This window comes from Piliocolobus tephrosceles, chromosome 19 (genome assembly GCF_002776525.5).
Source record: "Piliocolobus tephrosceles isolate RC106 chromosome 19, ASM277652v3, whole genome shotgun sequence".
Lineage (NCBI taxonomy): Eukaryota > Metazoa > Chordata > Mammalia > Primates > Cercopithecidae > Piliocolobus > Piliocolobus tephrosceles.
In genome coordinates, this window is record NC_045452.1 from 17584417 (window position 1) to 17608715 (window position 24299).

A 24299-nucleotide genomic window follows, 5' to 3' on the forward strand; every position below is an offset into this window, starting at 1 on the left:
TGGATCCTTCTTTTAGTGTGGGTATAACTAAAGAATCAGGACCAAAAGATGAGTGTGCTACAGCCATGTAAAGGGGAGATGGAATTCAGGAACATGACCATTACAATCCTGAGCTCTTATAAACAGACAATTAATAAATTTTTTTAAAAACCAGGCAATACAATATACATCCTTGCTTAGAATAACAATAAATGACAGAAGCTGGTATATGTAAATTGAAGGGCAGTTACAGGCTTGGCCAACAAGAATATTGTAAACTTGCCTCCAAATCACTTGTCTTACACACACACACACACACACACACCCCTACATACACCCACCTCTTTTGAATTACTCAGAGGGAAAAGCCAGTTTGGTCTTTCCCTTGAGGCTGAGTTTTACAATCTCACAGCAATGAATATTTAAACAGGAAAATAAATATTTCAGAACAAAGTCATTCAAACCTTTAGTCTATTAGGTGAAAAGCAACAAACCCTGTAATAGTCTTAATATCTCCAACCTCTTAAAAGCTCTTTCCTCTATTTCTCCTTAAAGAAGTATTTAGAACCTCAAACATTCATGAATCATGTCTTCCACTGGCAACAACAGACAGCAAGAACTACTCTGGTTCAGTTACCTGCTTCCTTAGAAATGGAAGGCCCCTACACACAATTAATAGTTAAATGTCTATTCTATTCAATGTAATTAGTGATTTACACAATCCATGGAAAATTATTCTTTTTCTAAAACACACTTTTCACTACAATCTAAATTAATTTATTATTTATTTTGTCATCATGGACAATTAAGTTTGCATCTTCCATATGCTAAACTGGAATAGCCTTAAAAATAGTCACAGCCAGGTGGGGTTGCTCACACCTCTAATCCCAGCACTTTGGAAGGCCGAGGTGGGAGGACTGCTTGAGGCCAGGAGTTCAAGACCAGCCTGGGCAATATAGTGAGACCCTATCTCTACAAAAAAATTCTTTTAAAATAGCCAGGTGTGGTGGCATGTGCCTGTAGTACTAGCTACTCAGGAGGCTGAGGCGAGAGGACCACTTGGGCCCAGGAGTTTGAGGCTGCAGTGAGCCTAGATCATATCACTGTACTCCATCCTGAGTGACAGAGAGGGACCTTGTCTTTAAGGAAAAAACAAAACAAAGAAATAGTTGTAACTCAGGTTCCAAATAAAACACTGGCAAGGTACTAGAGTGTTTTCTGAATTACAAAATATTTAATTACGCTTTATAAATGTTGTTAGGCATTCTGTTGTAGTCTACCTCTTTAAAATAGAAAATTCACATGATAAACATACAGTAACAGAGAAAAATTTTCCCTATCCCTTCCCCAGAACAAAACACATTTCGTCTACAACCATGGTTACATGGTGGCTTATATATTCTCTAATTATTTAACAAGTAAAGTCCCTAAGTCAACCAGGGACTGAATCATAAACTTCATCATAGCTTCCTCACCAAATGAAGTGATGATGAGCACATAGCACATGCCCTTCAGAAAATGCCTGGTAACTGAATTAACCAGGTAATTGAATACCTGCTTCTGCAGTATAAGTCTAAAAAAAGATAGGAACCATTCTCTCAATAGCTTTATCAACTCTGCCAGGGACCTCACCACAATATAAATAATCATTCTATGAAAATATATATAAGGCTATATGTGAGAGTCCACATTATATACTATGGGGAATTAAAAGAAACATGAGCCGCTGTTCTCACCTAGGCTATCTACATAATCTTTTTTTGTTTTTAAAGAGTTCAGCTTTATTTTAACTTAACCTCAACCTAATGAACTCTCCAAGCAGCTGCCAGAATGATCTTTCTAAAATAAAACCTAAATCTGATAGTTAATTTATCTTCTTAGAATCCTAGACTCCCAATGTTTACAGTCTCAAGTCCAAATACCTTTGCATGGAAGTCATGCCCCTTGCACATTTCATCTATTCAGCTTCAACTCTTACCATCAAATATTTATTGAGTATCTATCATGTGTTAGAAATTCTGTCCTAGCTGCTGAGGAAACAACGGTGATTAAAAAGCCAAAGTCCCTGCCCTTATGGAGTTTACATTCTAGTAGGAAGAGACAAATAATAAATTGGCAAGCAAAACAATAAACAGCTGGTGTGCTACAGAGAAAAAATAAGAGGAGGGTATCAGGGTATTGGGCTGGAGAGACAGAGAATTTCCTTTTTCTAAGGGTGGTATGGAAAGGTAACACTGATCATACTTTTTTAGAAATTAAGGCAACAAGTCATATGTGCATCTGGATGGAAGAAGACTCCAGACAAAGGGAACACAAATGCAAAGTCCCATAGGCAAAAACACAAGCAGCTCATTCTAAGAACTAGGAACATGGAGGTCTTGGAAACCTATGTGATGCCACTGGTGTAAGCACGAACAGAGTGGCAGGAGATGAAGTGAGAAAGGTAGCAGTGGGGAAAGACGATATTGACAGAATTCCTGTAAAGCTTACAGCCACCGCAGGGATGTTAGTTTTTACACTCCACTGAGAGTTCTGAGCAGAGAAGTGGTGTGGTCAGAATTAGGTTTTAAATGTACCACTCGGCAAAGGCAAAGGCAGGGAGCCCTGTTGGGAGGCGACCCTGATAATTCACTTGAGATGAGGAGGGTTTGGCACAGGTGGTAATCTAATGTGTGTCGAATGCTGAAAAACACCATGTACTATTTCACCTTCCAGTTTATGTGTACATAGTATTATTTCTGCTTAGAAAGCTTTTCTCCTTTCTACTAATCGGGCTAATATGTACACAATCTTTTAATATGTATTTGGGCATTTACTCCTCTCTAGAGGTTTCTGATTCACTCAAATGGGGGAAAAAATCATTCCTTCCTCCTGCCCTCCCCAACCTAATACTTAACTCTATTGTGGTACTTACATTCAATTACAATTATCTGCTTACATATGTATTGTCTGTCTCTACAGAACATGAACTCGTTGAGGACAGGTAATTGTCCAGATCTAATTGATCCCAGTGGCTGCCTTAAAAGCCCTCAATAAGTATTTGTTAAAGAAATAAAAGATGTTTCAACCTAGTAGAGTATATAAGCAAACACAAAGTTTTGTTATAACAAAAATGATATGGTAACAGAAAGCGACCAGCACTCAGCATCGGGAAACAAAGGTGATATGGGGTAGGGAAGACAAAGAGATTCATTAGGATGCCACAAACTTTGAAGGGACTTATACTAAAGCTATGAACTACACACAATAGGCACAGTTAGTGAGACATAGACTGGGGGGCCCAAGTGAAGACAATCCAAAGGCAGAACTGGCAGAACCTGGCAACAGGTATGAGTGAGGAGAAGACTACTAGATTTCAACCTCAAGGTACTGTATGCTAATGAGGAGTGAGCAAGAAAGAGTGGGAAAGGAGAAAGGATCAATTCTAGTAGTCCAAGATGTTCCTGATATAAACTAATTAGATTCTACTTTTTCATATTTGAAGTTCATTCTGTTTTCTAAATGCATTCTAAAACATCTTTGATAGTTATTTCCAGGGTGTTTTTGGTAACTCATTTTTCCTTTTTAAATTTGATTTTTTAATCTTTATCAAATTAATACAAGCACATGATAGCAAATCAAATAGGTAAGAAGAGCTTATGATGAAAAGCAGCAGTAACCTGGCCGGGCGTGCTGGCTCACGCCTGTAATCCCAGCACTTTGGGAGGCCAAGGAGGCCTGCCTGAGGTCAGGAGTTTGAGACCAGCCTGGCCAACATAGCGAAACCCCGTCTCTACTAAAACTATCAGCGAGGTGTAGTGGAGGGCGCCTGTAATCCCAGCTACTTGGGAGGCTGAGGCAGGAGAACTGCTTGAACCTGGGAGGTGGAGGTTGCAGTGAGCCGAGATCGTGCCACTGCATTCCAGCCTGGGCGACAGAGTGAGATTCCGCCTCAAAAAACAAAAAGCAGTAGTTTCCTATCCTTCCCTCTGTCAGTCCTTTGAGGACTGACCCTCTTTTAACAGTTCCTTAAAAGGCGGAGGTTCCCAGGCCAGAGGCTGCCATTAGGGATTACTGACTCCTCTGACCACTCCCAGGCTTTGGTAACACATGCTCAGTACAGACCTGATCTGCCCACAGGACAGCAGGACCTGGCCTCCTCTCCTGAGGCCACTGAAGGAAGGGGTCAAGTGAGTTAACTGTTTGTATGGCAAACTTTGACTAAGAGGGGGAGGGGCAGGAAATGGGCGGAAACCATAAACACCTCTTCACACCTTCTTTGGATGGAAAGGACAGAAGCAATAGCTCTACACAACCTTCCTGAAGACTTCCAGTAAAACTAAGCAATCAGCAAGGCCTGCTACAAAGACAGGGCCAGCCTTTCTGCCTTGTCTCACTCTTCTTTCCCTCCTGCTTTCCTGAGATGGTACTCCCCAATAAAGTGTTAGTGGGTAAGGTTTTTGTTTCAGGCTCAGTTTTCTAGAGAACACTAGCTAAGAACACAGTCTATGACTTGTGTCTTGTATTTTCCATTTTGGTGACTTAAACCTCTACTTTTTGGGAACATCTCCAACTCTATTTGGCTATCCTACTGTGTGCTTTCCATTGACAATAATGTTCTAAATCTCCTTTTGTATTCTCTAATTGTTTCCTTTTCATTATATCTAGTATTGTTTTTATAAATGAGTATTTATGAGTATTTTAGTTAGAAGATTCCTTTAAAGTTCTCTTCTGTTTCCTGCATTATCTGTTGCCCCTAGGTTCAGGTTTTCTTTTGGTTTCTTTTGGTCTCTTTTCATGCTAAAAGTTTCTCTCAGACTTCTAATGATCCTCACGCACTGGTAACCCAGGTAAAAGGACTTGTTAGCTAGTATGAGTTTCCTCTGTGAATCTGCTTTCTGATTAGATCTCTTTGGAATGAAAATTCTAATGGGAACTCAGTATAAGACAGAGAAGAGCATGTCACTGGCAGGCTTTGTTTTAGTGTAAGCCACTAGCAAAGTGCAGAATGCCATCCCCCTAAATATGAGACAAAGGAAGGGGTGCCAATATCTAATACACACACAAAATTAAATTTCCCCAAATATTCTGATCAACTTCTTTGGAGACAAACACTGTTTCATGTTTTATTTTTCCTTTGGGTTTTCCTTCTTCTTCTTCTTTTTTTTTTTTTTTTTTTGAGAGAGAGAGTCTTGCTCTGTCGTCCAGGCTGGAGTGTGCAGTGGCACAATCCCGGCTCACTGCAACTTCCACCTCCCGGGTTCAAGTAATTCCCCTGCCTCAGCCTCCCAAGTAGCTGGGATTACAAGCACCCACCACCATACCTAGTTAATTTTTGTATTTTTAGTAGAGACGGGGTTTCACCATGTTGGCCAGGCTGGTCTCGATCTGACCTCAGGTGATCCACCCGCCTCAGACTCCCAAAGTGCTAGGATTACAGGCATTAGCCACCGCGCCCGGCCTTGTTTTTCCTTTGTTAATGCTAGAGAAAGGGGGTGGCATAGTATTTGCTGACTACTGCCACTGGGAAGGGGTTGGAAAGGCTCTGTCAGTGCCAGGTAACTGAGCTATCCCCTAAATAAACACTGAATTCCTGCTTTCTGTCTCTTTTTCATTTTTGCTCAGAGAGCTCCCATGGGTTCCCCCTAGGCACACTGGCTTCCACACCACTAGCAAGCAGCCTCCTTGTATTCACTGACAGGCATCTGTTTATTCTCCATTTCATCCCTCAATTGGTCCTTATTAGCTTTAGCTTTTCCAGAAATTTAATAACTCTCTTGTTTATTAGTGTTATATTTCACCTTTTTCTATTTGCTATTACTGATTTATTTTTCGTACTTCTGTACTGTTATTTCAGTGGAGTCTTATAAGAGATGTGAGGCAAATGAAAGCATCTATCTATCTTGACCCAGAAGTCATGATTTTCTGCAAAACAAGATTTCAACCATAAATGAGTTCTGTTAATTCCAGTTTCCTGTATAGATTTGAGAAAGGTGAAATAACTATTAAACATTTATGTTTCATTAAAAAAAACCTTTAACAACTCGAAGACTTATTAAAAGAAAATTAGAGAAGATTAAAAGGAAAATAAAGTGTTTACTGCAATTTTTGAAACCGCCTGGGTACTTATGCTTTAATAAATTAGACACATTTAAATTACAGGAAGCAAAGCAACTCAGAGAAGGATCAAAACTAAGTATGTGGCCAGACGCAGTAGCTCACGCCTGTAATCCCAGCACTTTGGGAGGCCAAGGTGGGTGGATCATGAGGTCAGGAGATCAAGACCAGCCTGGCCAACATAGTGAAACCCCATCTCTACTAAAGATACAAAAAATTAGCCAGGTGTGGTGGCGCGCACCTGTAATCTCAGCTACTTGGGAGGCTGAGGCAGGAGAATCGCTTGAACCCAGGAGGCGGAGGTTGCAGTGAGCCGAGATCACGCTACTGCACTCCAGACTGGGCAACAGGACGAGACCCCATCTCAAAAAAAAAAAAAAAAAACCCTAAATATGTGCTGTAAGTCACAGTCCTAATGCCATCTACAATTACACCCAGCATTATGTGCTAAACATTATTTGAAATCCTTACAAACAGAAAAGATTTGCAAGGGTCTAACTATTCTCAGAAACAAAAGAAAAAATCAAGTATTTACCAGTTAGAATGCCTAATTTTTCATCTCCCTCCTTCTTCATAAAAGGAATAGTGGCTCAAATCAGAATGCAGTCTAAAGAGGAAAATAATTCCCGTTACCGCATTGATCTCTAGCAAATGGATCAATAAGGCATGCCATGGACTCTGATCCTTCAGTCAGGAATGGCAATGAAATGTAAACCAGTGATTGCAACATTGAATCCTTCATCACAATGAGGCCAGCCTAGAGAAGAAACTGGAATCCTATGTTAGAAGTAGTCATCAAAAATGCTATTATAAACAGACTGTTATTACTGAACAGGAAAACCTGTATCATCTTAAGAAAGGTGGCCTGCGGAAGACAGAACTAGGGATACCTGAAACTGCTAATAAAAGAACCAAAAAGAAGCCATCCATACTTAATAGTTGTTTGGTAATGAAAATGTTTGTAGTTTTCACTCCACATTTCCTGTGAAAGTCAAGCCAATGCTAAACAAACAGGGCATACTTTAAAAAATAATAAAAGGACATATCTATTTCTTCTCTTACAGTCTTCCTCACTTGAAACTTCATTATCATTATCAATTAAATCAACTACACTATGTAGCTTCATTCAAGAATAATTTTCTAGGCCGGGCACGATGGCTTCTGTTTGTAATCCCAGCACTTTGGGAGGCTGAGGTGGGTGGATCACATGAGGGGTCAGGAGTTCGAGACCAGCTTGGCCAATATAGCAAAACCCTGTCTCTACTAAAAATACAAAAATTAGTCAGGCATGGTGGCATGTGCCTGTAGTCCCACCTACTCGGCAGGCTGAGACAGGACAATCACTTGAACCTGGGAGGCAGAGGTTGCAGTGAGCCACGATCTCACCATCGCACTCCAGCCTGGGCAACAGAATGAGACTCCGCCTCAAAAAAAAAAAAAAAAAAAAAAAAGAAATAACTAAAAACAAACAAAAAAAAATAATTTGTTTTTGGCAAAAAAAAAAAAAAAAAAAATAGAGATAATAAATTACCACCATTAATGTGAAAGAATAAGAAAAAATAGGAAGCATACATAGTCTAAAATATAAATGCTAACAGCTGAGTTATAATCTTAAAGTTCTCCATGTTCTTTTTCATATGAACAGTCACATCAATACAAATATGAGGGGAAAAATCACATTCTTCTTACTAAAGATTGCATAGAAGAGATAGGCTAAGTAAAATTAAACAAACCTCCCCCCTCTGCATTTCCTCTTTTTCCAAAATGCCCCCTGGTTCCTCAGGAGGGAAAACTTTAAAGCATATATAGTAGCCTCCTTTCTCTACAGGGCATATGCTCCCAGACTCTCAGTGGATTCCTAACATTGCAGACAGCACTGAACCCTCATCTACTGTTTTTTTCCTATACATACATAACTACGAGAAAGTTTAACTTACAAATCAGGCACAGTAAGAGAATAACAACAATACTAATAGTAACATAGAACAATTATAACAATATACTGTAATGAAAGTTCCGTGAATGTGGTCTCTTTCTTGCTCTCTCTCAAAATACCATACCTTAGAATTTTCAGACTATGGTTGATCATGGGTAATTGAAACCATGAAAAGGGACACCGTGGATGGGGGGATTACCTTACTGAGATAAGCTTTTGGTCACAGTTGCTCTATGTTAGCAACCAACAGTCAGGTGACCATTTTAACTGAAGTTAAGAAAGCTCTAAACAATGCCATCAACTTCTTTAGTTCCACAATGCATTCCCATTGAAATCTGCAGATAATCTGATTATCATTTAAATAGCAATGACTCAAAGACTCTAAATATTGCTTATTGAGGTTTTCTAAGGTTCCATCAAGTTTGCAGCAGTGGTCATCATTTTCACAGTCTGGAGTGCCCCTATTTTCTACACTGTTTAACACAGTGAATAGTACTTTCAATTTTCTCCCTCCCTGTTCTGCAGGATTTGCAAGGGCAGGTAATACATAGGAAAAAAGGATGCTTCTCCTTTTCCGCAAGACCACAAATCACACCAAACTACAAAACCATGGAAACTCTATTTTTCCTGTGTTCTTGCTTAGGTATTTCTGCTAATGACTTTTTTTTACCCCCATTAATTTTATCAGTCCTAGACTCTCTGAAACTATCCTACCACTAAACCTCACTCAATACTAAAGAATTTGATTCTAGTTTCAGATAATGTCTTGTATAACTCGTATACACACATACACACACAATGCCATAGCCATTCTTCTCATGCCTTCCACTTCTGCCAAACTTCTCAAACTCTTTCCTCACATAAGCTTCTAACAACACTTTACTGACATCACTTTCACGTAATTTACCATATTCCACCTTCTAGTATAATTACTTACACATCTTATGTATTCTTCCCTAATACTCCTTGAAATGAACTGTTCAACTCATTTTCAATCATAAATTAAAAATATATTCAATGAGACACTGCTTAATATTCTTTTAAAAGTGTGTGTTCACTCTTCTGCTTCCAATCAAGATGGAGTAACAAGAACCAGATTCAAGGCCAGGTGCGGAGGCCAAGGCAGGCAGATCACCTGAGGTCAGGAGTTTGAGTCCAACCTGGCCAACGTGGTGAAACCCTATCTCTACTAAAAATACAAAAATTAGCAGAGCGTAGTGGCACATGCCTGAAATCTCAGCTACTTGGGAACTTGGGAGGCTGAGGCAGGAGAACTGCTTGAGCCTGGGAGACGGAGGTTATAGTGAGGCAAGATTGTGCCACTGCACTCCAGCCTGGCTGACAGAGTGAGACTCTGTCTTAAAAAAACAAACAAACAAACAAACAAAAAAACAGATTTATCTTTCTACCTGAAACTACTAAAAAAAATCACAAAATACATGAAAAAACTGCACTTAAGACATTGTCTAGAAGGCAAGGAAAGACAGTGATTCCTGAGTCAGGAAACAAGCAAGTTGAGCTTTACAACTGCCCCAACTTATCACATGGGTAAAGTTTCCAGGCTGTGGCAGAGAAGGAGGGACCCAGGCAGAACCTGGTGGGTTCCATGAATTGAGAAGATAGAACTAGAAGTCTGGAGAAGCCAAGACAGCACAGGGGACGGTACTGGAGAAAGCTGCAGACAGAAAGAGAGCTCTAAAGATCTCAAGTACTCAATTGAGTGATGACTGCCACATCTATGTGTGAAACTTCCAGAGGCTGGGGAAAGAACCACTTGAAAGAAATACAGGCAACAGTACTAGGAGCTCACACAGTGCCAAAAATAAGCCTGTTCTTAACAGCCAGACTGGAAAACCTAATGAATTAAGGAGCGTCGATTAGAGTCTTAAACAGGGTCTTGCCTCAGTGGCCAGGAAAAATTAACCAGAGACTAAACACAGCTCTAGTCCTGTCTAACAAAGCTTAAAAAACAAGACCTGAGGTTGGGCCTGTGGCTCATGCCTGTACAAATCCCAGCACTTTGGGAGGCTGAGGCGGGCGGATCACGAGGTCAGGAGATAGAGACCATCCCGGCTAATACAGCGAAACCCCATCTCCACTAAAAACACAAAAAATTAGCTGGGCGTGTTGGCACACACCTGTAATTCCAGCTACTCGGGAGGCTGAGGCAGGAGAATCACTTGAACCCGGGAGGCGGAGGTTGCAATGAGCCAAGATTGCACCACTGTACCCCAGCCTGGGTGACACAGCGAGACTCCTTCGCAAAAAACAAACAAACAAACAAAACAAACAAACAACCCAAGACCTGAAAGGATCAAACTTTTTCTAAGAAACTTAGTTGTGCTGTAAAGCTCAAGAATATTTACAGAAATAAAAAATTATCTAGCATCCAACAAGATAAAATTCACAATGTCTGGCATCCAATCAAAAATTACCAGGCATGCAAAGAAGCAGGAAAAATACAACACATAATGCTGAGAAAAATAAATTAATCACAACTCACCGAGAACTAATACATACGTTAGAATTAGCAGATGAGTACATTAAAACATTTGTGTCCCATATGTTCAAGATAAAAAAGGAAAAAAGGAAAAAAATGAACATGCTAAGAAGAGACATGAGAGGTGTGAAAAAGACCCACATTAAATTCTAGAGATGAAAACTATAATCTGAGATTTAAAAAACACATACGCACCCACTGGATTGGATTAATGGCAGACTAGACGTTGCAGGGAAAAAAAGGTAAGTACATTTGATGTTACCATATAGAAGCTATCCAAAAAGAAACTGAGAGAGGGAGGGAAAAAGACCTAAAAGAACAGTGAGCCTTGAAAATGACATAGAATGGCTGGTTAGGATCTGCTATATATCAAGTTTTGACAAGTTTTCAAAAGTAGTATGTAAAGAATCTAACTCTTGGCCATCTTGAGTGGAAGGCAAAGCAGAGAGGAAGATGACTATGCTCAATATACCATATTTGGTATACTTGCCATGGGTTGCCAATCCCTAAGATTTCATTGTCACCTTCCACTTCTCTTTCTCTGTCATGCCCTTTCCCCAGCTGCAGGAGTCATGCCCTTCTTCCTTCCTGCCTGACTTCCCAGAAGGCTAGAGCTCCTATGCCATTTACCGTCATACACACAGGTTTCCACTTCCACGAGAACATCTATACTACAAGAGTTGCCTGTGTCCCTCAAATAGTTTATTCCAAAATCTTCCCAATCTTCTAGCTATGTAAAGCATGTACTTCCCAAACTACATGTGTGTTAAGTATTAACTGATTTAAATAATAAGCATTAGGTTATAAGTGACTACCCAATTTAACTCTCCCATTCAACATTTCAAAAGAGGACACTATCAATGAATTAGCAAGTTAAAAATCATTAATTAACTCAAAAGAATATTTGCTGGATGCTAACACTGGTAATATAGTCCCAATCCTGAAAGAAACTAGTCTGATGGAAAAAAACAGAAATATACTCACAATTACAGTACTGTATAAGCTATAAGAACAATGCATATAGAATGCTAATGAAGCACAGAGGGACAACAGTGAGACAGAAAGATTTCTGAAGTAGGTGAAGTCTAAGCTGAATCTTTAAAGACAAATTAATCATGTGGGAGAAAAATGCATTCTGGCCCAAAGTAATAAATAATAGTCATGTGTCACTTGATGACAGGGATATGTTCTGAGAAACGTGTCCTAAGCAAGTGTGTCTTTGTGTGAACATCACACAGTATACTTACACAAATTTAGATGGTATTGCCTACTACACAACTAGACTATATGGCGTAGCCTATTGCTCCTAGGCCACAAATTTATATAGCATGTGACTATACTGAATACTGTAGGCAAGTATAACCCAAACCTAAGTATGTGTATATCTCAATATAGAAAAGGGATAGTGAAAATAGAGTATTATAATCTTATGGAACCATTATTGTGTAGGCAGTCTGTCACTGACCCAAATGTTGTTATATAGCTGATAACTAATATGAAAAATGTATTTTTTAAAAATATGAAAATGTATACGAAAAGCAAGAAGGTATAAAATACAGCATATAGACGGAGAAAGGAAGTAAAGAAGAAGAATCTTTGTATTTTCTGGGGCTGGGGAAATAAGAGAGCAAATCAGGGGATTCATTCTACTGTAATAGGGATCCATGATGACCTGCCAGAATCACTCAAAACTGTCTCTCTGTCATGAAGCTATACGGGAAAACCTTACCTACGCTATAAAGGAAATTGCAAGGTCCTGTATCCCTCTAAGTCAGGGATCAGCAAACTATAGCTTGTGGCTCAAAGCCAGCCCTCCACCTACCTACTTTTGTATAACCTGCAACTTAAGCATGCTTTTATGTTTTTAAATATTTAAAAGAGGCCAGGCGTGGCACGCCTGTAATCCCAGCACTTTGGGAGGCCAAGGTGGGCGGATCACAAGGTCAGGAGATTGAGACCATCCTGGTTAACATGGTGAAATCCTGTCTCTACTAAAAATACAAAAAATTAGCCAGCCATGGTGGCGGGCACCTGTAGTCCCAGACACTCAGGAGGCTGAGGCAGGAGAATGGCGTGAACCTGGGAGGCGGAACTTGCAGTGAGCCGAGATCACACCACTGCACTCCAGCCTGGAGGATAGTGTGAGACTCTGTCTCAAAAATAAAAATAAAAATAAAAATAAAGTTGAAAGAATCATATTTTGTGACACATAAACATTACATGGAATTTAAATTTCAGTATCCATAAATAGTTTTACTGGAACACAGCTATACCTAACCATTCATTTACTTTTCATCTATAGCTTCTTCAGTGCTTCACCAGCAAAGCCGGGTAGTTGTGATAGAAACAACATGACTTGCAAAGCCAAAATTGTTTACTATCTGGCCCTTTACAGAAAAAGTTCATGGATCTTTGCTCTAAGTTAAGAGTCTTTTCAAAACCCAATCTCCTTCACTTAAGTCCCAGTTTGTCTCTTCCAAACTTCTTACAAGGAATCATAATTAACATTAGGAAAAAAGAATACAGTCGTATCATTTGTGGACATAAAGGCATTCATTTATAATATCATAAAATAATCATTGACTTCCATTACTCAGCGACAGTAACCTTTGAGGGATCAGGGCAAGACTCAGAGATTAAAAGACAGGTAGATTCCTGGCAATCAGCTGAGAGCATGCTTTATAGTGGAGAGAAAAACAATATTCTATTTATTCTTTTTAGGAGTTCAAGGTAATATCCCTTCATTTTTGGAATTATAAATTGCCAACACTACTAGATGTTCAATGCGCTATACAAACCGACCAAAGCCAGTTGTACGCAATGGCTCATGCCTGTAATCCCAGCACTTTGGGAGGTCGAGGCGGGTGGATCACCTGAGGTCAGGAGTTAAAGATCAGTCTGGCCAACATGGTAAAACCCTGTCTCTACCAAAAAATAGAAAAATTAGCTGGGCGTGGTGACGCACGCCTGTGGTCCCAGCTACTTGGGAAGCTGAGGCAGGATAATCACTTGAACCCAGTAGGCAGAGGTTGCAGTGAGCCAAGATCATGCCACTACATTCCAGCCTGGGTGAAAGAGTGAGACCCTGTCTCAAAAACAACAACAAAAAAGAAACTGACTAAAGCCAAACATGTTATCATAAAACAACATTTATAACAAAGATATGATACTTAATACTCATAACTGTAAAATGATGTTTGCCAAATGCTGGGAAGGAGGCAGGGGATGGAGAGAGGTTGGTTACTGGGTACAAAAACACAGTTAGAATAAATAAGTTCTTGGCCAGGCATGGTGGCTCGCACCTGTAATCCCAGCACTCTGGGAGGCAGAGGTGGGCAGATCACTTGAGGTCAGGAGTTCGAGAGCAGCCTGGCCAACATGGTGAAATGCTGTCTCTACTAAAATTACAAAAATTAGCCAGGCGTGGTGGCGTGCACCTGCAGTCCTAGCTACTTTGGAGGCTGAGGCAGGAGAATCACTTGAACCCAGGAGGTGCAGACTGCAGTGAGCTGAGATCTGAGCCAAGATCGTACCACTGCACTCCGGCCTGGGCAACAGAGTGAGACTCAGTCTCTAAAAAAAAGAAGAAGAAAAAGAAAAAGAAGAGGAAGAGGAAGTGGAAGCGGAAGATGAAGTTCTAATATTCAACACACAGTGACTATAGTTAACAATAATTTATTCCGTATTTCAAAATAGCTAGAAGAGGAGATGTGAAATATTCTCTATACAAAGAAATGATAAATATCTGAGGTGATGGGTATCCTAATTACTGATTTGATCATTACACATTGTATGCATGTATCAAAATATCATAAGTACCCCATAAATATGTATAATTATGTATCAATAAAACTTAAAAAGTAATCATAATTGATATTTTTACTTAGCAATTAGACATAAATGATAAATCATCCATATAAATTAATGCAATTAGTCCAGGACAGTCAGTAAACATTCTGGAAACTATATGTTTTCACATCTATGAGGAATAATTCAAGGAAGTAGGAAAAATAAGGAAGGCAACAGAAGATTAAAGGGAACATTCAGCAATATCTTCAAATATTTGGATTTTATGTAGAAGACGTGAAACCACTCAATGTAACTCCAGATGAGAAATCGAGAAGGAATGAGAAGACAATAATGAAAACAGATTTCAGCTTATAAAGAACACTTTTCTACTTTTCATGGCCAACAATGGAACTACTTATCTTATGAGGCTCACAGTATAACGGAAGAGCATGTGAATTTGGGACTAAATAGATCTTCAGTTTGAAACCTATCTCTCTCTATTTCCAGAGTCACCAGGTTGCCTGACCTCTAGAATCTCAAAGTCTTACGCAAAAAATGGGAAAAACCTCACCTACCTCAAAGATGATTGACAAGTGATACATAATGTGAATAATTATGTTTGTAAATGGGCTATGTATGTAAAATTGACTGGCACAGAGTAGGCACGCAAAAACAAAAACTTATTTTAATAACGGTCATTATTAGTGGTGGTTAAGAACAGAAATGCTGGAGCCAAACTCCTTGGGTTTCCTAATTTCTACAACATGGACATTAACAGTACTGCTGAGTAAGTAGATAAGGCTGCTGAGTGGAATAAATGTCCTAAAATTACGTAAAGCACTTAAGACAGTGCTTAATGCACAGTATGTACTCTGCATTATTATTTAGTATTATTATTAGACAATATTAATATTTTTATCATAAAATAATATATACTGTATTACATATTATAATAATGAAGTCATTTTATTCAACAATGAATTCCATTACTGCAAGTGTTTTATTAAAGTCTTAAGTCAGGGATGGAAATTTCAGAAATGAATCAGAGTCTCAACTAAATTAATTTATTCACACATTCAACAAATATTTACTGAATACCCAATACCTACAAGGGGTAGAGTACAGTGGCTAAGAATATCAATTTCTAAGTCAGTCTGTCTGGATATCATTCCCCACAAGATCTCTTAGTAGCTGTCTGAACTTGGGCAAGTTACTTAACCATCATATGCCTAGTTTCCTCTTTTGTACAATAGAGATAACACAGGGTTGCTGCGAGGACTCAATGAGTTAATGAGGGTAAAGTGCTTAGAACAGTATCTGATATTAATGCATCATCAGCAGATATAAAGATTAGCTATTTTTATTATGACTATGTGCCAGGCACTGTTCTACACACTGGGAATACAACAGACTGCTGACGAGGATCCTGATCTCAGGGAGCTTCTGTTCGGGGTTGGGGAGGAGACAGACAACAAACAAACATATAACAATCAATGATAAGAACTAAAATCAGTGACAAGTGAAGAAAAAGCAGAATGAAGGTAGGAGTGACGAGAGGGAGTGCTGGTTTAAGCTAGGAAAGTTAAGGGAAAGGTCTCCCTTGAGAAGAAATATTCGAGAGTATAACAAACCATATGGGTACCAGTGGGAAGAGCATTTTGGGCAGGCAGCAAAGCAGAAGGGTCCTAAGCAAGAGGGTCTCAGGTATGTTAGGAGAACAGCAAAGAGGCCAGTGTCATTAGAATGAAATACAGCAAGAAAGGGATGGCAGGAGATGAGGCTGGAGAGACAGCCAGATTTCTGATCATGCAGGGTCACAGGATTTTATTCAGAGACTGAAGGGGAGCAATTGTAAGGTATAAACACAGGAATGACAAAATCAGACTTGCATTTTAAATGACTCACTCTGGCAATGACCTCTAATGAATTAGTTTCCTGAATTTAATCATTCTAATAGTAATACAGAAACATGTAAGAGTCTGGGAAATAGACACAATACATCGTGATGGCAGAATGCAGCATTTCTGACTGCCTAGAAGAGGTTGAACACTGGAGCCCACTAAGAAAGGTGCTACAATCAAAAGAGGAAAGTATTTACTGCAGCGGAGCCTTCTATTTGTGCCCGGCAGATTTCACATACAAAATGTTGGGAGGAAATGTTCAAAAAAGATTTGACAGTGGTTTGGAAATGTTGAGAACAACGAGTGAGAAATTATGACTTCAGAAGGGAATGTGTGGGACACCAATAATGTCAGATCCAGAGAGGAATGGTATACCAGAAGGAGACCAGGGTGGCTAAAGGGTGCTGTGGCATCTAGTATGACTGGTTCCCAGAAACTATCTGTCTATCATAAACAGATGTCCAAGAAACAATCGGCTAGGTAAGGAATTCCATGATGAAAAGTTCAAATTTGAGAGAGATAAAATTGTTTGCATATGGCAATCTATGTAGATCAGAGTTTGGAATTTCTCAGGGGAGAACAGAAAACTGGAGGAACAAAACCAGGAATTTGAGCTTATGCCTTAGCACTGAGAGGAATGAGGAGTATCATTACCGTTCAATATGAAGTTGTCTTCTGTAGCAATACACATTTAAGTAGTAGGTTGTCAAATATTAAGCTTACCTAGACTCAGCTGCAAAACTAAGGAGAAAGATAAAGGGGAAAAAAGAGAAAAGGGGCAAAAAAAGAAAGAAAAAAATGTGTGTGATCAGGGGGTGACTAAGACGGAAAAAACAATTTAATGAGTCAAGAGTGCTTGGATTTCATCATAGCTTCATTTATGAAATTCTGGGTATCTTTTCAAGAAAGTTAAGTAATTTTTAGAAAAGCGATACTTTTCAAGAGACAATCTTGGCCTCGGCGAGGAAATGGTTATAACTAAAGACATGGAGCAATGTAGAAGAATTCAGAAAGAAACCAAATCTCTGGAAAAAGTGAGGCTTTTTTTTTCATTGTAAAGGAACATAAATTTAGTCTCCAACCCACAATCCTCGCCTATCCTCCAACTCCCCAAATCCTGCAAAGCCCATAGAAAGTGGATAGTGTGCCAAAACAAACAGTGTGGCTGCAGCTGCGTGGATGAAGGGTGGGATGAGGTTCGAGTGGCAAGGGAGCATGACTGGCAGGCAACCGAATGGAATCACTTTAAAGCAGTACCACAAAATGGAGACTAAATGCTGTGAGGACCTCCAGAATTCAGAGAAAATGGGATATGCTTAGCAAAATCAGAGAATAGATTCTCTACTCCAATTCCTTTCAAAAACTAGACAAACAAAAACAGGAAAAGAGAAAACGAAACAAAGCAAAACATACCTGCTCTCTTATCTGTCTTTAATTAAAGCATAAAATACCCTCCCTCTTCTCTTCTCCCAACCACCCAGGAACAGAAGAGCGAACTGGCAGCAGCTCAGGTGAAAGACTTCAGCCTTCCAGCTACAAAGAGGGGAGATAGCAGACAATGGAACTGGTGATTCATTACAAAAGAATACACTCCAGAGCGGCCTGCTGCCACATGGACTCACTGCACTATTTAAAGGAACAGCAACCCCCTTTCCAACCTCCCTTATTCCTAACACCTTCCCTCCTCTTGGTCCTGATGGAAAACAGATTTTGAAGAAAATGCCAGCAAAGCACTGAGCTGTCCAAGAAAGGGAGGGCTTTGTGTTCCACAGAAACTGGCAGTCTTATACCATAGTAGACTACAAAAATTTTCTCTCACATCCATACTGTAAAATCCTTTCCTCTCTGCCTAGTACACTTGCCCTTTCAACAATAGACAGTATAACTGAGTCTGAGTTTGGCTAAACATTTATTTTTTACTAGTGTTGAAGTCATTTGCAATTTTGTTTTTCGAATTTTACACATAGTACAAGAATGATTGATCTTTCCTTCATATTCCACGTTGCTATTTTCATAAAGATGAGATGTAATAATCTGGTCATTATGCCCAAAAATAAGAGATCTCAGTGAAATACTCCTACAACATATACATGAACAGCCGATAAAATTAATGTTTTACGTATCACATAAGCATGTCTATCCGCTATATTAGAATTTTGTGATTAAACTGCCATTTGCTTTTTAGCAGAGCACTGACTACTTACTATGACAGAGTAGTTTTAATTAAAACAAAAACAGGCCCTATAAAAGTAGTAATAAAGTGCATATGTAGTAATAAAGTGCATACACTGTGCAAATACTGACAAGGATCTAATATGGTATGATGAAAAAGTCATCCACTGAAAGCCCTTTTCTGACAACTAAGCAATGGAAACTGGAGACTACAGAAATGATATCATCTGAAGATGCAAAGAACCTAGGTAGCAAAACAGTGAAAACATATCCAAACATTTCTCTTACTTTGTAATAAACCATTTAACTTTGATAACCCAGCCGTAACCATCAGTATAGACATTCTATATTGAGAAAGCTTATGTGACAGGTCATTATCAAATGTTGGGATTGGATGTCTGGCTCAAACACACACACACACACACACATGCAGGCACAACACAACACAACCACAGGACAAATGAAAGATTTGGCCCGGCTGGTTATTTCCTTTGATTTTTTCCCCCCAGATTACTAACAACTATGTACATTACATTAACACAGAAAGTGTATACAACAAAACAAATAGGCTGGAATACTGAAAATTCTCAAATTTAATATTCTATCCTTTCCAGTTATATAATTTCAGGATGGGCAAAAACTCATAACTTTTCTTCAATATTTAGCACATCCTGATAAAACATGGTGATTTTATTATAAGAATTATTAGGCACCCCAGAATCTCTCTTTCCAGTTTCCATTTATTTCTTCTATTTCTTTCCTAAAATTATGGCTTCTTTAAATACTAATTATTACAACCACAATATTAAGTGTGCATAAGCATGTGCACTCTAACTTCATGCTCACACACACTACACTTACCAGCTCCTCCAGAAACTAAGGTGAAATGTTCCATGAGGCAAAACTCATTATACAAATTTCCATTTTAGATAATTCTTTCACTGGTTTAAAAAATACATAATGAAAAGTCAAGGCATTGAAGAGCCTTCAGTAATTGCTAAGAAAGAAGAGAGCTGTTACCCTCTAATATTGCCAGTTAATAAAAATTGAATGAGGGCTCTAAGGTCAAGCAAGTATCATCTCCCAAGCAACAAAGAGAATCCAGAAACAGGATTTCTCTTTTACATAAAATTTTTTAAAAAATATAAAGCAGTATTTCAAAAGAGGTAATTAGATGATGATAAGGGGATAAGACATGGAAGAGAAAAATTTCAAAAGCTTCTCCACTTTTCCAAAAGAGGAAGGAATTTGTTGAAATTTTCTAAACTCAGATTTGGTGAAAAATTACTTTGAAAAGATACATTTGAAACTTCTCTTTCCTCCAGGTCACAATGGGAAAATCTCCCTACAGGTTTCCCTCCTTCCAAACAGCACTGCAGGGCATTATATAACTAAACAGGATTCCAGCTCCTAAAATGATGCCTCTATCCTGATAGCTAGCTGGTTCTCTCGCCCTCCGGTGGTGACTGGGAGAGGAAAAGAAGAGCGAATACAAAAAAAGGGCAACCTCCTTAAAAGGAAAGCACTGTCCAGTGATGAAATTTCCCCACAGAGCATAGAAACCTGGAGTGAAACTGATCTTAAGTCTGAGACTAAAGGACTTGAATGTTCTATAGCGTAAATGATTTCTCATGGATAAATCAGAGCCTCATCATTTCCTCTCAACCTATACATAAAGGAAAAAGGGTAATGGGGCATACAGAAGGATGCTAACAAGAAAAATTGCCTTGCCAGGGAGAACTGTGGAAGAGCATTCACCTTTCCATTTGTCAGGAATGACTTGCTAAAATGCAGATGAGATATTGCCTGGCATAACCAAAGAGAGGCAGGGAGAAAGAGGGGAAAAGGAGGAGGAGAGAAAGGGGGATTGAGGGGGCTGGGGGAGAGAGTGAGTAGGAGTGGGAGAGAGAGAGAAGAATGAGAGGGGAGAGAGAGGGAGGACAGATATCTTCCATTTCCTACTCTCCTTCAAATGTATTTTAAAACCTGTGTGATTTATACATTCAGATTTGTTCTCCTGTCAAGGAGGGCTCTACCTGCCTCTGTTACACCTGAATGCTCCTACTGAAAATCTTTGCCAGTAACAAAGCCATGAAAATGAAACATTCTTTCCTAACCTTCATTTTTAATAAGCAGTTTAGAGTAACAGCAAAACTACAATTCCATAGCCAATCCTGAGAAACCAAAGTGAATAAGGAATCAGATTTCCCTATAACACAAATTCTTCTGAAATTCTTAATAGGAATCCTGCTCCCCTCTTTTTGGTAGTCTACAAGAATCTCTTCCTACCTCTGCAGTCTTTCTCTCCCTCCCTCTTCTCAGAACCAAGACAAAGAGGTAGACAAATCCCCACAGGGTCTTTCCTGAGCTACAGCTGCACAGTACAGGAAACAGGAATCTGCTATGGAGTTGAGGGAGGGGGAAGAAAGGATAGGGATACATAACACACACAGAAACGGACTCAACAGACACAGACTTTTCAGCTAATAACAATAAATCTGGGCTGTTCTAAGAAGACAATAATAATTAAAACTCTTCTGACTATACTCCACCCTCAAACCTTTATTTAGATCCCAGAGAGGAGAAAAGAAACATACCGAGGATGCACAAATCTTACCTGAGTTACCATTTTCTTTTTCTCCATAAACCAAACGGATAGATGATAAACCTTTCAAAGCAGCCGTGCTGGGGCACACCTCCACAGCTTTCTTTCCACCCCCCTCCCCCCCCCAGTCTAGCTATTTAAGGGTGGGTAATTGATCTCCCTTTATACCGTTTTCCTTCCTTTTTCTTTCTAATGTTTCTTCCTTTCTTTTCTCTTCCTCTCTGGCAGTCTCTCCCCCTCCTTCTTTCTCCAGCTCCCTCCCATATCTCAGGCAGATGGCTGAAGGAAGCCCCACCCCTGAATGCCTAAGGTAATTAATCAGAGTAGAGCCCCACCTCTTCCTCCTCCCCCCACCCCCTCCCAGCAGGCTGACATCTCCCAACTCCAGAAGCAGGCCTGCTGGAGAATGGCAGTTTGGTGTGCGCTGTGCGCACGCGCGCGTGTGTGTGTGTGTGTGTGTGTGTGTGTGTGTGTGTGTGAGAGAGAAGGGGGGAGAAGGGAGGGAGGGAGAAAGAGGGAGGGGCAAGCGCCATGTGCTGGCATATTTTAAGGATGCGATGATGGAATTAATTATACAGCACTGGAAGCTTTCATAGCAGCTTACTATAGTTAATACAGATTTAAGAGATTCCAGCCACGAATGTCTAATAAATAAGAAATGAAACAAAATTATTTTTAATATTAATAAAACATTTTTACTGATGTACAGTTTATAGATGCAGTGGATTTAATGAGAAAGATGTGAAGAAGTGAGGAGCTATTACATGCCCACTAACTGGAAGGTTTTTCAAGGAACAGGAATATTCAAGAACTTGCTTATCCTAGAAGACCAAAACAGCCTAGTGAGAGCAAAGGACTAAAAGGGAGGAGAGAGGTAAAGAGAGTTAATTTAAATGATTTTTATCCTACTATAAAAAAACTTGGAGAACTCTGAAAAAGGTATCTACAAATATGACTACTTAAGAAACTTAAGGTATACACAAAGGTGCATGCAAATCTCCTTAAGGCTTCCAGCTTCAATAAAAATTTTGGTTAACTGAAAATTCACTCTTTGTTTCCTCCAGCCTTCTATGTTTCAGCCTTTATTGAAAAAGATAAATCCTTTCTTATATATACCCTGGAAATTTTTGTCATTATTGTAAATAGTAATTGTTACAGAGTGCTGTAGATACAGGTTTAGGAGAATATTGACAATAAGAGTTTCTTTAAAGTTCTCTTATTAAAACACTATAATTAAAAATGCATCAAAGATGTGGTTCAGTCCAGAAGTTGGTCTAATTCTGCCCTTTACTAGTGATCTTGGAAAAATCTTTAACCTCTGAATATAAACTTCAAATTTCCCTATTTTATATTATCAAACATTCAAATGAAGCAATTTATAAAATGATAAGTTCATCAGTTGTCTCATAAAGTTAAGATTTTCTAATTTTTTACAGCATTCTAATAAATAGGAGCTCATCCTAAAGGATTTATGAGATATTTTAGTTATGCTATGTATTTTTAGGATATACTTTCTAAAAGACTATCCAAAGGTTAAAAAGATTAATTCCAAAATTAAGCTTCCCATTTTTAATTTTTATCTATTTTTATTTTTTACAAGCCCACAGCTAACATCCAAGCTCTCCATTTAAAAAATAAACATCTACAGAAATCTAAATTGAAAATAGTAAATCACACTGAGAATAATAGTTTTTTGCTGTCTCCATAAGGATTGTTTGGCAATATGCAGGACCAGGCTTTTAAAAATGTTCTCTATTGGCCAGGCGCAGTGTCTCACACCTGTAATGCCAGCACTTTGGGAGGTTAAGGCTGGCGGATTTCTTGAGCCCAGAAGCTCGAGACCAGCCAAGGCAACATGGCAAAACCCTGTCTCGATTGTGAATTACATTTAAAAAATTTTTAAATTAAAAAAATGTGTTATATAACACCTTTGGCTGGCACACTGCCAATACAACATCATTACACCCACTCCTAAATTAATAATCATTTTAACAATTCTGAAAGGAACACAGGAAATACAAGACCATCTGTGGAACCTGGAGAAACTGATGTAACATAGTATGTCAGGCTCTATTCTGTGCATTTTACAGGTATCTGTATACTTGTAGTATAATCCATAGTAATAATTTTAAAAAGAATGAGATCTTCAAATATTAAGAAAAATGCTGAGTAAAGTAATATAGATAAGTACTAGGCCTGTTCTTATTTAACACTTTTTAGAAATGACCTGGAACACAGAATATATAGTACTCTCTGAATTTGCAACTGAAAAGCCAATCAGAAGGAGATAAAAAGCAGTCAAATTTTTTTAAAGACAAAGTGAGTAAGCAGAAAATGCGCAGGTGAGTTTCACTGGAAGCAAGAGCAACCCAGTGTATTTTTAGAAAAAATCTTGAATCATACTAATGGGATAATTGTGTTTTCAGGTTTAATAATTGGAATACACCACAGAATCACTGTTTATCATTCTCTGCATCCTCTGGTTTATTACACTATTCTTCACAGAAAGCGTGGGGCACCAAGAAGATAGAATCCCACCCCACCCCCGCCCCGCCCCCACACCTATCCTTAGAAAAGCAGCAACTACCTTGACGCTTAGGTGTGACTGCAGCCTCTATACATCTTGGCCCCAAGGAGTTTTTTTGTTTTGTTTTTAAAGCAAAGGGCAAATGAGGGGTCCCCATATGCAAAAAGTCTAAGACTAGGATAAAGGTTTCCTCGGGCCAGGGATTCATGCTACTTTTCTACATTTAGAACCAATATTTCCCAATGCAAATAGGCTTAAAAATTTATTACAAGAAAGAATTGGTACAAGCTAAAAAAAGAAAAAGTTACAATGATTTTTATAAACTCACTGAATGACAGACTCATAGTGAGGTCTGACTGGCACAATGATATTTTGAAGTGTGTCCCTGGCATTATAGAGGACAATTTGCTCCCTGGTGTCCAAGAGAGAGAAGAGCAATTGAGCAGCCTGGGTCTGACCCAGCAAAACTGGAGTCCCCTGGTGGCTGAATGTGCCCGGTAATGTACCAAGGAGAAAATCATTTTAGGACATTGCCTGTATGTGTGTTTGGGAGGAGAGAGACAGGCAGGGGCTGGGAAGCTTTGGAACAGGGTGGGCACAATGAGATGTCAGCTAATGAAGGAGGCCTACATAGACCAATCCCCAGCTTCCAGCACAGTGTCTGGAACGTGGTAAGTACTCAAGAAATATTTATTAAATAAACAAATGAAGGAAAGAGGCACTTCTCCTTATAGTCTCAACTCTTTGATTATTTCCTCAGTGTTTCATCCAATCTCCAGAACCCCAGCTTCCTT

At 39.1% G+C, this 24299-nt stretch overlaps 1 protein-coding gene across 9 annotated transcripts in view; it reads right to left on the reverse strand.

Moving 5' to 3' along the window:
* RBFOX2 (RNA binding fox-1 homolog 2) overlaps positions 1-24299 on the reverse strand; it is a 299483-nt gene that overhangs the window by 82469 nt on the left and 192715 nt on the right. For 3 of the 9 annotated variants that reach the window (XM_023222136.2, XM_023222134.2, XM_023222137.2), the window contains exon 1: positions 20991-21263. The exons of 5 other annotated variants lie outside the window; for them this stretch is intronic. In XM_023222136.2, coding sequence (XP_023077904.1) covers positions 20991-21017 — 27 coding nt within the window. In that variant the 5' untranslated portion in view covers positions 21018-21263. Of the gene's footprint in view, positions 1-20990; positions 21264-24299 lie in introns of those variants that run through there. One more of the 9 variants, XM_023222138.1, reaches the window with a different exon arrangement.